Genomic DNA, 11,776 nt, shown 5'->3' with positions numbered 1-11,776 from the left:
AATTTTAAGACTAATGACAGGAGGATTTGTGATGGTGGGACTTACATATCAAACTTGAAATGTTGGACTTCTTCATTTTTAATTAACTTACTTTATCACATGTTAACATCATCACAACTAAATTGGGTAAAATTAAGGCTAATGACATGAATTTGGATTAAAAAAAGAACGTCATATCAAACAATTACCAACATTTTCAGGCAAAGAAATCAGCTTTAAACAGTTATACAATCTTTTCTACTGCTTCCAGGAGCTGTTGTCGAAGAAAATCATCTTATGGCTGCTTGAAAAGTGTGGTGATGGCTAATTGGCTACTGGGATTTTGGTAAAGGTTAGGCATGGACACGTCATGCATGCCGTTGTTCATACACCCACCAACTGAGCAGACTCCTCCTTTCAGCTTAAAAAGAAGACTATTCATGTAGTTTACGCCTTATAAATAGAGGCTAGAGTGAGGCCAAATGATGACATCTGCTTGTTTTATTGCTTAGGATGAATGAGAGAGGTTGGGGTCACGGGGAGTATTATTGAAAATTACTAAAAAGTTCAAGTTAGGTGGGTATGTTCTTTGAATAATTTAGATTCTTCTATATATATATATGCTATGCAATTTATTCTTATATATAAAAAAATAAAAACTTGAATTAGGTTAAATCTTGTGGTCTTTATTGTTTTCTTTTATTTACAATATTCATCAATAATTATGGTAGATTTCACAACAAATATCCTAGTTATAACCACGACACTAACTTATAAATTTCAATTATATTCTCATGAACTTGAAGTCCATGAAATATTAACATCTTACACTATGAAAATAATATTTTCAATCAAAATAAACATTGCACCAATAAAGTATTGGACCATGTAATTAAATAGTGTCTTTACTGGTATTTGCATGCTTTTCCCCACCTTTTTTCTGCTACTAATGTTATAAAAAAACAATATTATCATACTTCGAACCTATGATTTTTTAATATGAAAGATGTAATGCTTCATGTGTTAGTTTAATATCTCCTATAACCAATCAATTGGTTATATATGATATTATTATTTTTATATAAATATTTATTTATTATTAATAAAAGCTTAATTTATCTTTAATATTCAAATAATATTAGAATAATAAATCTAATATTTTATTATGAATTTAGAGTAAACATAAAATCTATGAGACAAAAATAATTTACAAAGAAAATTATATAGTTGTTACTGCTATGATATTTTTATTACATCAAAGTATTATTACTAAAATATTTCTGCTCGATACTCTCTTAAATATTACTATATTAAATTGGGTTATTTGAGTTTTTGTCAAGGACTCTTAGTTAAGTGTTGACTTGATCTTATAATCATTACCCCAAAACTTTTAATTGTTTAATATGTTTAAGACTACTGAAGGGGTTCTTAAAAAGGAAAAAGATTAAGTTCTTCTAGTTAAGTCTTCTAGAATGTCTAAAATCAGTTGGTAACATGTGACATTATTATTTTCATGTAAATATATATTTATTATTAATAAAGGTTTAATTTATCTTTAATAATTATATAATATTATATTAATAAATCTAATATTTTATTTATGAATCCAGAGTTTTGATAAATTCCATAGGACAAAAATATTTTGTAAAGAAAATTATAAAATTGTTATAATTATGAGATTCCTATTGTATTAAAGCATTGTTCCTAAAATATTCCTGGTTGATGCTCTCTTAAATACTAGCTATTTATTATAATTGTAGAGACTAATACATATTATGTTTTTTTATTTATAAGAAATACATAGAACTAATATGTAAGTCTTTGTCATAAAACATGTACACTACACTGACATGTATGAGAATTCAATATCGAGAGATTACCTATGTCTATGGAAAGGTTCACATGATGACTGTGTAAATGATCATTACACTTGAGATTATTAAGTTATCTTATATAAAGAATATTATGTTTTGAACATGTTACATGTTATTTTAATCGAGATAATGAAGCAGCAAATATTTGGTACAACATGAACTATATGAATGTACTTAAGTGATCAAGAGATGATTCATCACCCTAATTAGTGAATTAGGGAAAATGTTTGATATATTCTCAAATAGTATTATTAAGAAATTCTTGGCCAAAGTAGAATGAGATTTGAAAAGAGTTTCAAATATTATTCAAATGATCAATTACTATTATGTAAGGTGTGTTTGGGATTGTGGAAGCAGTAGCGGTTCAAAGTGCTTTTTGGTTAGAAATGCATCAAAATAAAGTTTTTTTAAAAAAAATCATTTTTGACATCAGCACATCGAAACAATCTGAAAATATATAAAAAAATAATTTTAAGCAAAAAAAAGAAGAAAAAGTTTCAAAATTTGAGGGAACGTGGTGCAAACACACCCGTACAAAACAAATATGATTTAACATGACATACATAATACATGCTTTAATGTTAAATCAGAATATTATTGATGAAATGATATTGATTACACTGAGAAACTAATTATTAAAATGTTAAATCAAACCACCAATGATTTTTTTAATATTTAGGGGAACATGACACGTTGTTAGATGATGCACTTGATCTTCAAATATAAATTAATCAATTTTTGATTTGAAAATAAATTAAACTGTTTAATTTATTTAATTCTATTTAATTAGAATTAGAATTTATATTTAGATCAACACATTTAGAACCTAATAGGTGGTACATATTAAGAACCATCAGTCAGAAATTAAACTGAGATGATTTAATTAAGTATGACTTAATTAAAATATATTTTAAAAATTAAGAACTAGAATATAATTAATACGGTGATTATATTTCTAGACCTAGAAAAATCAAGGACTTGATTGAGATAATTTCTCAAATTATTCTTAATTAATAAATGGATATTATCCAATGAAAAAATTGATATTTTGCTAATTTATAAGATTTTTTAAATTTTTTTATAAATAGTAAGTTATGCCTTTTATTTTTTTAGTGGTTGTCTGTTAGATAGAAAAACTATTTAAGTTACAAAATAAAAAACTAACATTTTAAGCATAGCAATTCATTTCTCCTAAATAAGAATTTATGAGATTTCTCAACGATAGTTCTTATGGATTACCGTTGGAGATCATACAATTAAACAATTTGTGGTTTGCGACAAACCAACCTTTAAAGAATTATTCAAGCCAAAGAAGATCATATGTTTAGGTAATAAATTCTTAAACAATTATAGATTTATCTAATAAGATCCCAGGAACTTCTAAAAATTTTTGTTTTATTGTTTTCGCTGCATATATGATATTCAGAACCCCAACATCATGTCCAATATGTAGTTCTCCTATTTGTACACCCATGTCTCAATTAAAAAGGTGTTAAAAATATATTTAGCTTGAAAATACATTAAATTGATATATTTTTAGTATTTTTTATGGTTTTGATATATTGATATTAAAAATAAAAAAATCCATTATCCAAAAAAAACTAAAAAAAATTATTTTAACTTATTTTCAAGTAAAAAATATTTTTAAAAAATATTATGTATAATAATATCAAACACATAATAACTCATGTTAAAACAATTAACAAAGGTTGTGATAATTACCATTTTGAAGGCAATATTAGATATTGTTATTTTATCGCTCATATAGCATCTCTCTCATTTAGTCAAAACATAGATGATTGCATTGTATATGCTTTTGGATTCCATATGTTGTTGAGTTACTTCTGTGTATTTGTTTAGTATTTTGATAGTTATTGTTTTATAAAGTATTTTTTTATTTAGATATTTATATAAATAATATTTTTTTATTTTTTAAAATTTATTTTTAAAATAATCAATAAATACAAAAAAAATTATAAATAAAAAAACTCAATTTTTTTAAAAACAGTGTTTTGATCAGAATAACGAACACGTCAATATAACGCGTACAAGGATTCCTTGTCAAAATGAACAGTGCCTACAAAGTTATTGCCAATTATCCCTAAAAGATATCCTTAATTAAAGAAAGATAGTTAAAAAAAAGTTCTAAAAGATGTTTGATTTTGATTTCTTACTTGTATGTTCAAATACATTCGCTATTTATATATAGCCTAACTAGAATTGTAATCAAAGAAATTGCAACACTAATAAAACAAAAACTCTAATCTAATAGAAGCTAGCTAGTTGCATCAGATTAGAATTCATAACTCAAAGTCAAAAAAATCATCATCTTGTCAGCTTCTATTTCTAACTTTATGTTAGACTCTACTGTACCTTGAAAACCCTCGATCGGTTCTCGTTATAGATGCAGAACAAAAGCATTATAAATTTATAAAAGAGTTGGAACAAGAACAGAACTAGAAGGTCGCTAAAGATTTTGGCTTCCTTCAACTGTAGACGATACAACGAATAAAGAAAGGAAAATGATCGACGAACTAAAAACACAGTGAAGTGACTGAAAGCATATAAAGTGAAAGAACCATCCTCCTAAGCAACTCGATACATTAGGATTGGTGTGGCGGCATGATGCAACCAGTCCCAGCAGCAAGCTAATTTTATTGAATAGTTCAAGAACCAACGAGTTTGTTGACAAATCAAAATAGAAAATCTGGACCGGAAGACATGCAGCTTATATGATTGGACTGAAAGAAGCATAGGTAAGGATTCCAGGGTCTTGTTCAAACTTTACCATGTCTTCCTCGGACAGTCCAATCCATGCTTCTATTCCCTCACCGTCTTTTGTATCTAAGAAAATGGCAACCTTGTTAAGCTTCAAGGCAGGACTTAACCAAAGAGGTTTGCCCCACCCAAAATCAGTTTCATAAAATGGAAAGTTGCACCAACTACTGAAACCGAACACCGTCAAATTCGAACCCTTTCTAGCTTCTTCCCCAGCTCTTTTGAGCAAGTTAAAGTACCCGCCACCAGCATGAATCTTCCTGATAAAGTCATCATTCATCATCCTTATCGACTCATGAAGTTTTCCCGCTAAACCATTACAGCTCAACTCATTACTTTCGCTCTCTGGCCATTTTGCTATTGTCACTTGGAAAATGTTTCCAATTGATTGTTTTGGCACTGGTGGTTTCAGTCTCCTCCGCAGATCGACAGCAATGGTTGCAGCATTTATCTGCATAGCTTCATTTTCTCTGGTCACGGTCATCATGGCCGTCAAAATAAGAGTCGAAACAGCTATGAAACGAGACGGACGATCCAAAGATGGTCCAATATTGCCTACTTCATCTCTTAGAGCAGCTACCTTGGAACCATCAAACAAGAACCTTTTCATCACGATTTCACTTGACACCTCCTCTTTTACGAAGCTGTGCAAAGAGAAGCTTGATAAATCTTGTGGAGGAAAGAGTGTCGTGCAGTCGAAAACCACCTCGTCGATAACGTTATTGGGATCACGAGAAATTGCAGCCCAGCAATTAACAAAGGTTGCTAGAGTTGACGCATCAGCAACTGCATGCCAAATGCAGATACTAATTGCCACCCCACCACAATTGAAGTAATTGACTTGAACTGCTAGCGTCACCTGATCAGTGCTTAGCTTCGATGACTTTCCATATGGGCTACATGGTAGTAGCTGTTGCTGCTGATTTATGTCTGCTTGCTCAAGTACCATGGATATGTCACCAGCTACTCGAGCTTCAATGAACTCAGCGCCTTCATCATTGCAGTCAACTGAAAAATCATCCTTTATTCGTCCAGCAAAAGGGTAGAAGTGAGTTAATGTTTGTGAGAAAGACTCTTTCAGATGATCAGAGTTCTTGCAGAGATTCTCACTGGCCGGTGAGTAAAAGAGGATGATGGGGATGTAAATAGGAGGAGCTAACTGGTCAAGGACAGAAAGCTTATAGGTTCTTAGGTGCTGCGGAGTGGAAGAAGAAGGTTTCAGGATTTCTTTAGAAATGATCTGAACTTCCATTTTCTACTTTCTCGTGTTTGATTGTATGCAAGAGAACCTACCAACACTAGAGTTTTATATAGGAGCCAGAGAAATTACCACTGGAGAGCATGATATGATTCTGAAAGCTAATGATCATAGCCGTTAAAAAGTGTTTTGATGCCAACTCCACTACAAGTCGGAAACGAAATACCGTGAATCAAGATTCCATCCATAACATCAACCACGTCTGAAACAGTGACTCCACTTGCCAATTCTGGACGCGTTTGTTGACTGAGCATTCATACGTCAATCAATCATCTCTACTGTTTAAACAGATCTCATGTATCACAAGAATATGAAATATTGTTTTTTAGAGTATTTTTAAAAAATATATATAAAATAATATATTTTATATTTTAAAAGACTATTTTTAAAATCAATACAATACAAAAATTAAATTTTTTTATTTTTGATTTTGTCCACCATCCATTTAAAATACACTGCAATATCAAACATGAGCTAATTAATATTATCTCAACGCAATCACCACCATCACCAATTGAATTTTTCATTTCCAAACAAACAGTCGCCTGCGACTTCTGCCGATTTTTCATGCGGCATCATTCTAATGCCGTGCGGATTCTGGCATTGTGTTCACACAAAAGTAGAATAAGTACTGTTTGGTTACATTAACGGAAACAATTAAGGCGGTATTTCTTTTTTGCTTTTCAAACCTGTTTTTGAAAAATTTTATTTATTTTTATTTTAAATTAATTTTTTTAGTATTTTAGATTGTTTTAATGTGACAATATTAAAAAATTTTAAAAATAAAAAAATATTTTAAAAAATAATTTATATCATACAATCTCAAATACACTATAAAAAAAAATGAAATATGAGATAAAAGATTTAGTTGCCCAGGGATGGGATAAATAAAATGTTGAAAGATCTATTTTACATGTTATATATATATATATATATATATATATATATATATATATATATATATATATTACCATTAAACTTGGGATATTTATAATAATAAAGAAAAACCGTTAAAAATGCAAGAAAATAATTTCATCACAAATACACTTTTTTTTTTTGTTATCATTCAATCCACACCTCTTCATCATTAAATCCAATTTCTTTAAGAACATGAAAAGTTTTCATTTCAATATATTATGTATGTTTTAATTATTATATTAATTTCTCAATGATGATATTATTTTCTTTCATAATGTTGAAAAACCAACTCATTCAGTAAAAGAAAAATCTTACTTTTTTAATTTAAAACACTCTCTTGTTAACTACTTTTTTTCAATTCATAGAAAAATAATTTACTCTAATTCACTCATTCTTAATTATCATAAACTATTTAAATTATATAAAATAATTTATTGTTTATTTTAATCCATTGATGTTCTTTCATATTAATTTGATAAAATAAAAAATTCAAACTCTTAATACTGTTATATTATTAAAAAATTAAAATATGAATATGTATACGTGATAAAACATATTTGAAAGTTGATAAAATAAAAAACATATAGACTTGGAAGCAAGCCCAATCACTACAAAGCTTGGAATCAAGCCCAGATACCAAAAGCTTCATTTGTTATTATCTTCTCTAATCTTTACTCGTCGATTTCTACACATATTGTCGGATTCAGATTAGCACTTGCTAGCCATCTAGCAAAATGATATTTCTTATAATTCTTGTTTTTATATTTTCTAGTTTCAGTTCTAATAATCCAGAGCTGAGTAAAATGATTGAAAATATGAAATATTTAAAGAGATATATATAGAGAAAAAAAATAACTTGGTTTAGCCGTCTCTGTCCTCTGTATCCCTCTCTTTACATAAACATGAAATTTGCAAAATGTATTCTTATTCCTCGTGCTTCCTTCTCTTCTATACTGAGGAACTAACCGAACACTGCCTAAATGCCACTGCAGATTCACAATCGCTTGCATTGCTAGGATCTGAATATATATTCAGAAGCTGCATGGCTTTGATCACAAATTCACAATGCAACGACGAGTGTCTTGAATCACATCCATCATTCTTTTCTACCTTTAGTAACTCTTTTTCAATGACAGTCCAGACAATTGCTGTTGTGTTCCCTCCCACCATGATTAAAGGCTCCTAGTCCCCCAGACAGTCCTTAGAAAGATGAGCCAATTACCCCCACAAGTCATCCATTTCAACATGATAGTTCTAAAACTAAACTGAGAGTCAACAAAAGATGCAAAACAGAACCGTTGCAAAAGAATTGCAACGAAGAGAACATGACAGAAAAAGGCAGTTAAAGCAGAAAACTTTGTCCAACTTTGAAAGCAAAGCAAAAGGAGAATAATGCTGCGTTTAGTTAATGTCACATGACTGACTGAAGGGACAAGTACAAAAGAGACAAGAATGTGGTTGGTTAGAGAAATGAAGATGGAGACATAAAATAAAATGGTTTCTGGGATGGTTTTAAAGTGAAATCCTATCCTTAAAAAAAAGTAGAAGTATAGAGGACATGTCCTCTCTGTCTTCATCTCTTTTTTCTTGAGACAATTATCAAAATAATGATCCAAGAGAAACAAAGGAATTGCTCAATTTAAGCTAATGCCGGATTTATTAACCAACAATTATGAAAATGAACATCTAGCTGAAAATTTGTAAACCCTCTCTTCATTGTTCAAATGACCAGTCTCAAATTGGAGTCATAAATAAGACAATAAAAAGAAGATCTGTTAAGCATCAAAAGCATATTCCAACTTGTAAAACAATCGTATGGAAGCTACAACTTGAAGGTAAAAAGAAACTCTTAGTTTTGAGTTGGCAGCCAATCTTTACGGATGTCGAAGGTGTAGTTGATCTCCAAGTAGCGCTTGTTATCGTCATCGACAAACTGGAGACAGAGAAAGAAGAAAGCAATGGAAATCAGTAGCAGCTTGTGCAAACCAGAAATTCTGTGGATATAATAATTTATCTGTAAAACTTAATGTCTAAACGTTGGATGACACACAAATTAAAATTTTCACTTGTATAGTTTATGGCACACACTACTCCAGAACTAGCAACATTACCCTGCATGTTAATTCAAAGCAGATTATCGTTTGAAAACGCGGTTTCAATTGTGTTATCTCAAAAGAAAAAATTTAAATATATTTATTAAAAATTATTTTTTTTTATAAACAACAAGCATATTAAACTATAATTGCTATCACAATCACAGGGTTAAATTACCCTTGCTGGATGCTCTGAAAGAGTAACTAAAGTGATGGGACTTTAAATGGCAATGGATTTAATGCTAGCATATTTGAAATTATTTGAATTTTTGCCTTTTTTTCTAAATCATGCTCTTGAATGTAGGTGCCCCACATGTACTGTCACATGAATCAGCAGAACAGATGAAAAAGACTGAACATGATGTGCATGGTCCATGTGAAGATGCCTTGTAATCTACGGAGCCCGTAACATTTCAAATTTAACAAGTATATCATTGAGAAAAGGTGCTAGGTTGAACTTATTTTGAACCCACATATCTGTTGCATGAAAATATCGAATATCGAATATCGAAGGGCTAAAAAACAAGGAAAACTGGTAGAACTTACTTTGGTTTTAGCAGCATATGATCCTCTAGCAAAAATACCAGATGGAGTAGTTTCTTCGGGCATTTCATGAGTGTAAGGTTCTGCCTGAGGACTAAAGGTTCCGATCATCTCCTTCGAGCTATCAACTGTGACGAAAAATCACCACGAGCGAAACTCATTATTACACATAAAAAAAGAATGCCAGATAGGGAGAGCTTGTAAGAGATTGATGGAGAGACTGTTACCCTTGACACCAGTTTTCCAAACTGTGTTACTATATTTGAGGCCGGAAACAATGTTGTTCTTAACCTCAAAAGTGAATTGCAGGCTATAGCGGCTACCTTCTTTTAAGGTGAACCAAGAACCTTTAGGCTTGCCATTCTCAGGAACTGAAAGAACAATATCAGGTCTACCAGGGGATTTGATTTCGAGGCTCAGGATTTTAACTTCAGGTTCTAGAGTCTCTACATAGTTAAAAAAAAAAAACCCATTAAGATAATGTCAGAGATCTGAACAAATTAACTTGATCTGCCATTAATTGATTAGATTGCTTCCAAGAATCCAAGAGGTAACGGAGGAAATTTAATCCAAAATTCTACTATTTACAGGTTCAACCAATGAAACAGTAAACTAGAATAAATGGAGATGATGACACACCATAGTAACACATGAAATCAAACACAATTGCTATAAAATTTGGGAAAAAGAAAGTCTAATTTGACAATTATACTTGTGTTTAACCAAAATCAAACTCCTAATTAACAAAAATGTTACCAGTAATTGCCAAGGAAAACTAAACTATACTAGAAACTAACACATTTTGAAAATTTCTAAGTTAATTGATCTCATTACCTCCAACAGCCTCAATATCCACAGCCCCAAGAAGCTGTTCCTTCCACCTCCTCAAGCTTTCATCATCCTACATTCTCAAACCCCAGAAAACAGATAAAAGAAATTGGCATAAATAAAGCAAAAATCGAATTGTAATCAATGACAAGAAACAAGAATGAGAAAAGACAAAGAAAGACAAACCTTATCTTTCTCAAGTTGTTCTTTAAGTGTGTATTGAGGACCAAGCTCAATCTTCCTTTCATGAGATTCATCATCATCCTCTTCTTCTTGATCAGTTGCATAAAGAGAACTCTCACTCATCTTTCTACTAATCCCGCCACTTTTAGGTTCATCAACATTATGTTCTTCATTTGGAGGTGTTTTCGTTGTCGCTTTTGTCTCTGAAACTTCATCTTTGTTTTTCTCATCAAAACCCATGCTTTTAGTATTTGAATCCACACCAACCTCCAAAGACATCAACAGCCCATCAACAGTAACAAAAAGAACTAGATTGAACAGGCACTTGTGTATCTATCTCTCCGTCTGTGTCTCCCTCAGGGAACAAAAAACAAAACAGAAAGCCCCAAAAAGCAAAGGAACACAAAAAAGAAGCCAAAAACCGGAAACCAACGAAAGAAAGAGGTCAAAGAATCTTAGAAAGCTAAACACGAGACAAAATCCAAAAAAAAAAAAAACCACAAAACACAACCCTTCAAGCAACAAAAAGACACACTAGCAAAACCAAGAAAGAGAGATAGAGGAGAAGAGGGGCACGAGTTTAATTCTTGAAAAGTTCAAACAAAGGAAAAGGAAACAGTCATGTGGTGATCCTAAAATTGTGTTTAACTAAGCAACAATGGCAAAGAAAAAAGAGAGGTGGCAAGATCGTGAAGGTCACTCATGCACTAGGAGTATCCACGAAGACCATGATTCAAGGAGATGGGTGCTTTAAAATTAGTGCATGATTTTGATTACAAACAAAAAAATACATACAGAGAGAGACAGAGACAGAGATGTCAGAGTAAGACAGCCTAGGATTGGATGGATGATGTATACCCTTTGACTCTCTGTAATGGAAACCATGATTGAGACATGAAAAAAAGCTGCTTAGGATTCTGATTGTTATTATTTGTCTAACCTGCTGTTTTTATCAGTCTTGACTTTGGATAAGCTCTCAGTTTTTAGTACTTCTGATCTTGGGTTTTGTCATAACTCAATTTTTGACATATTTTAATTATTATTATTATTTTATTTACTGAAAAAAATAAAAAATTTGATGATGGAAAAATAATAATAATAATGATGGAAAAACAAGTAAAATAAAATAAATGAAGAATGAATTAAAATTTGGGTTAAGGGCAAAATGATTGAAAGTTTTGGGATTTAATTAAACTTTGAAATTAATCTAATTAAGCTTGAAATTAATTTAATTAATCCAATTAAGGGTTTAATTGGAGAATTGATAAATTTTTAGACTTAATTGAGCTTGAAATTAATTTAATTCATCCAATCAAGGGTTT

The 11,776-nt window shown here is 30.8% G+C and overlaps 2 protein-coding genes across 2 annotated transcripts; both read right to left on the bottom strand.

Annotated features, from left to right (window-relative positions):
* Nucleotides 1–4,258: 4,258 nt before the first annotated feature.
* On the bottom strand, nucleotides 4,259–6,002 carry LOC133688983 (stemmadenine O-acetyltransferase-like). Its single transcript, XM_062108669.1, has one exon. It carries the CDS (start codon nucleotides 5,881–5,883, stop codon nucleotides 4,582–4,584), a length of 1,302 nt encoding a protein of 433 aa, XP_061964653.1. The 5' UTR covers nucleotides 5,884–6,002; the 3' UTR covers nucleotides 4,259–4,581.
* Nucleotides 6,003–8,494: 2,492 nt separating this feature from the next.
* On the bottom strand, nucleotides 8,495–11,391 carry LOC133688922 (rho GDP-dissociation inhibitor 1). Its single transcript, XM_062108571.1, has 5 exons — nucleotides 10,458–11,391; nucleotides 10,278–10,344; nucleotides 9,671–9,889; nucleotides 9,447–9,571; nucleotides 8,495–8,740 (listed from the first exon to the last, which is right to left on the bottom strand). The coding sequence occupies exons 1-5, from the start codon at nucleotides 10,731–10,733 to the stop codon at nucleotides 8,657–8,659; spliced, it is 771 nt and encodes a 256-aa protein (XP_061964555.1). The 5' UTR covers nucleotides 10,734–11,391; the 3' UTR covers nucleotides 8,495–8,656.
* Nucleotides 11,392–11,776: the final 385 nt, after the last annotated feature.

This window comes from Populus nigra, chromosome 3 (assembly GCF_951802175.1).
Source record: "Populus nigra chromosome 3, ddPopNigr1.1, whole genome shotgun sequence".
In the NCBI taxonomy this organism is placed as follows: Eukaryota; Viridiplantae; Streptophyta; class Magnoliopsida; order Malpighiales; family Salicaceae; genus Populus; species Populus nigra.
This window is presented reverse-complemented; position numbering and strand designations above follow the sequence as displayed.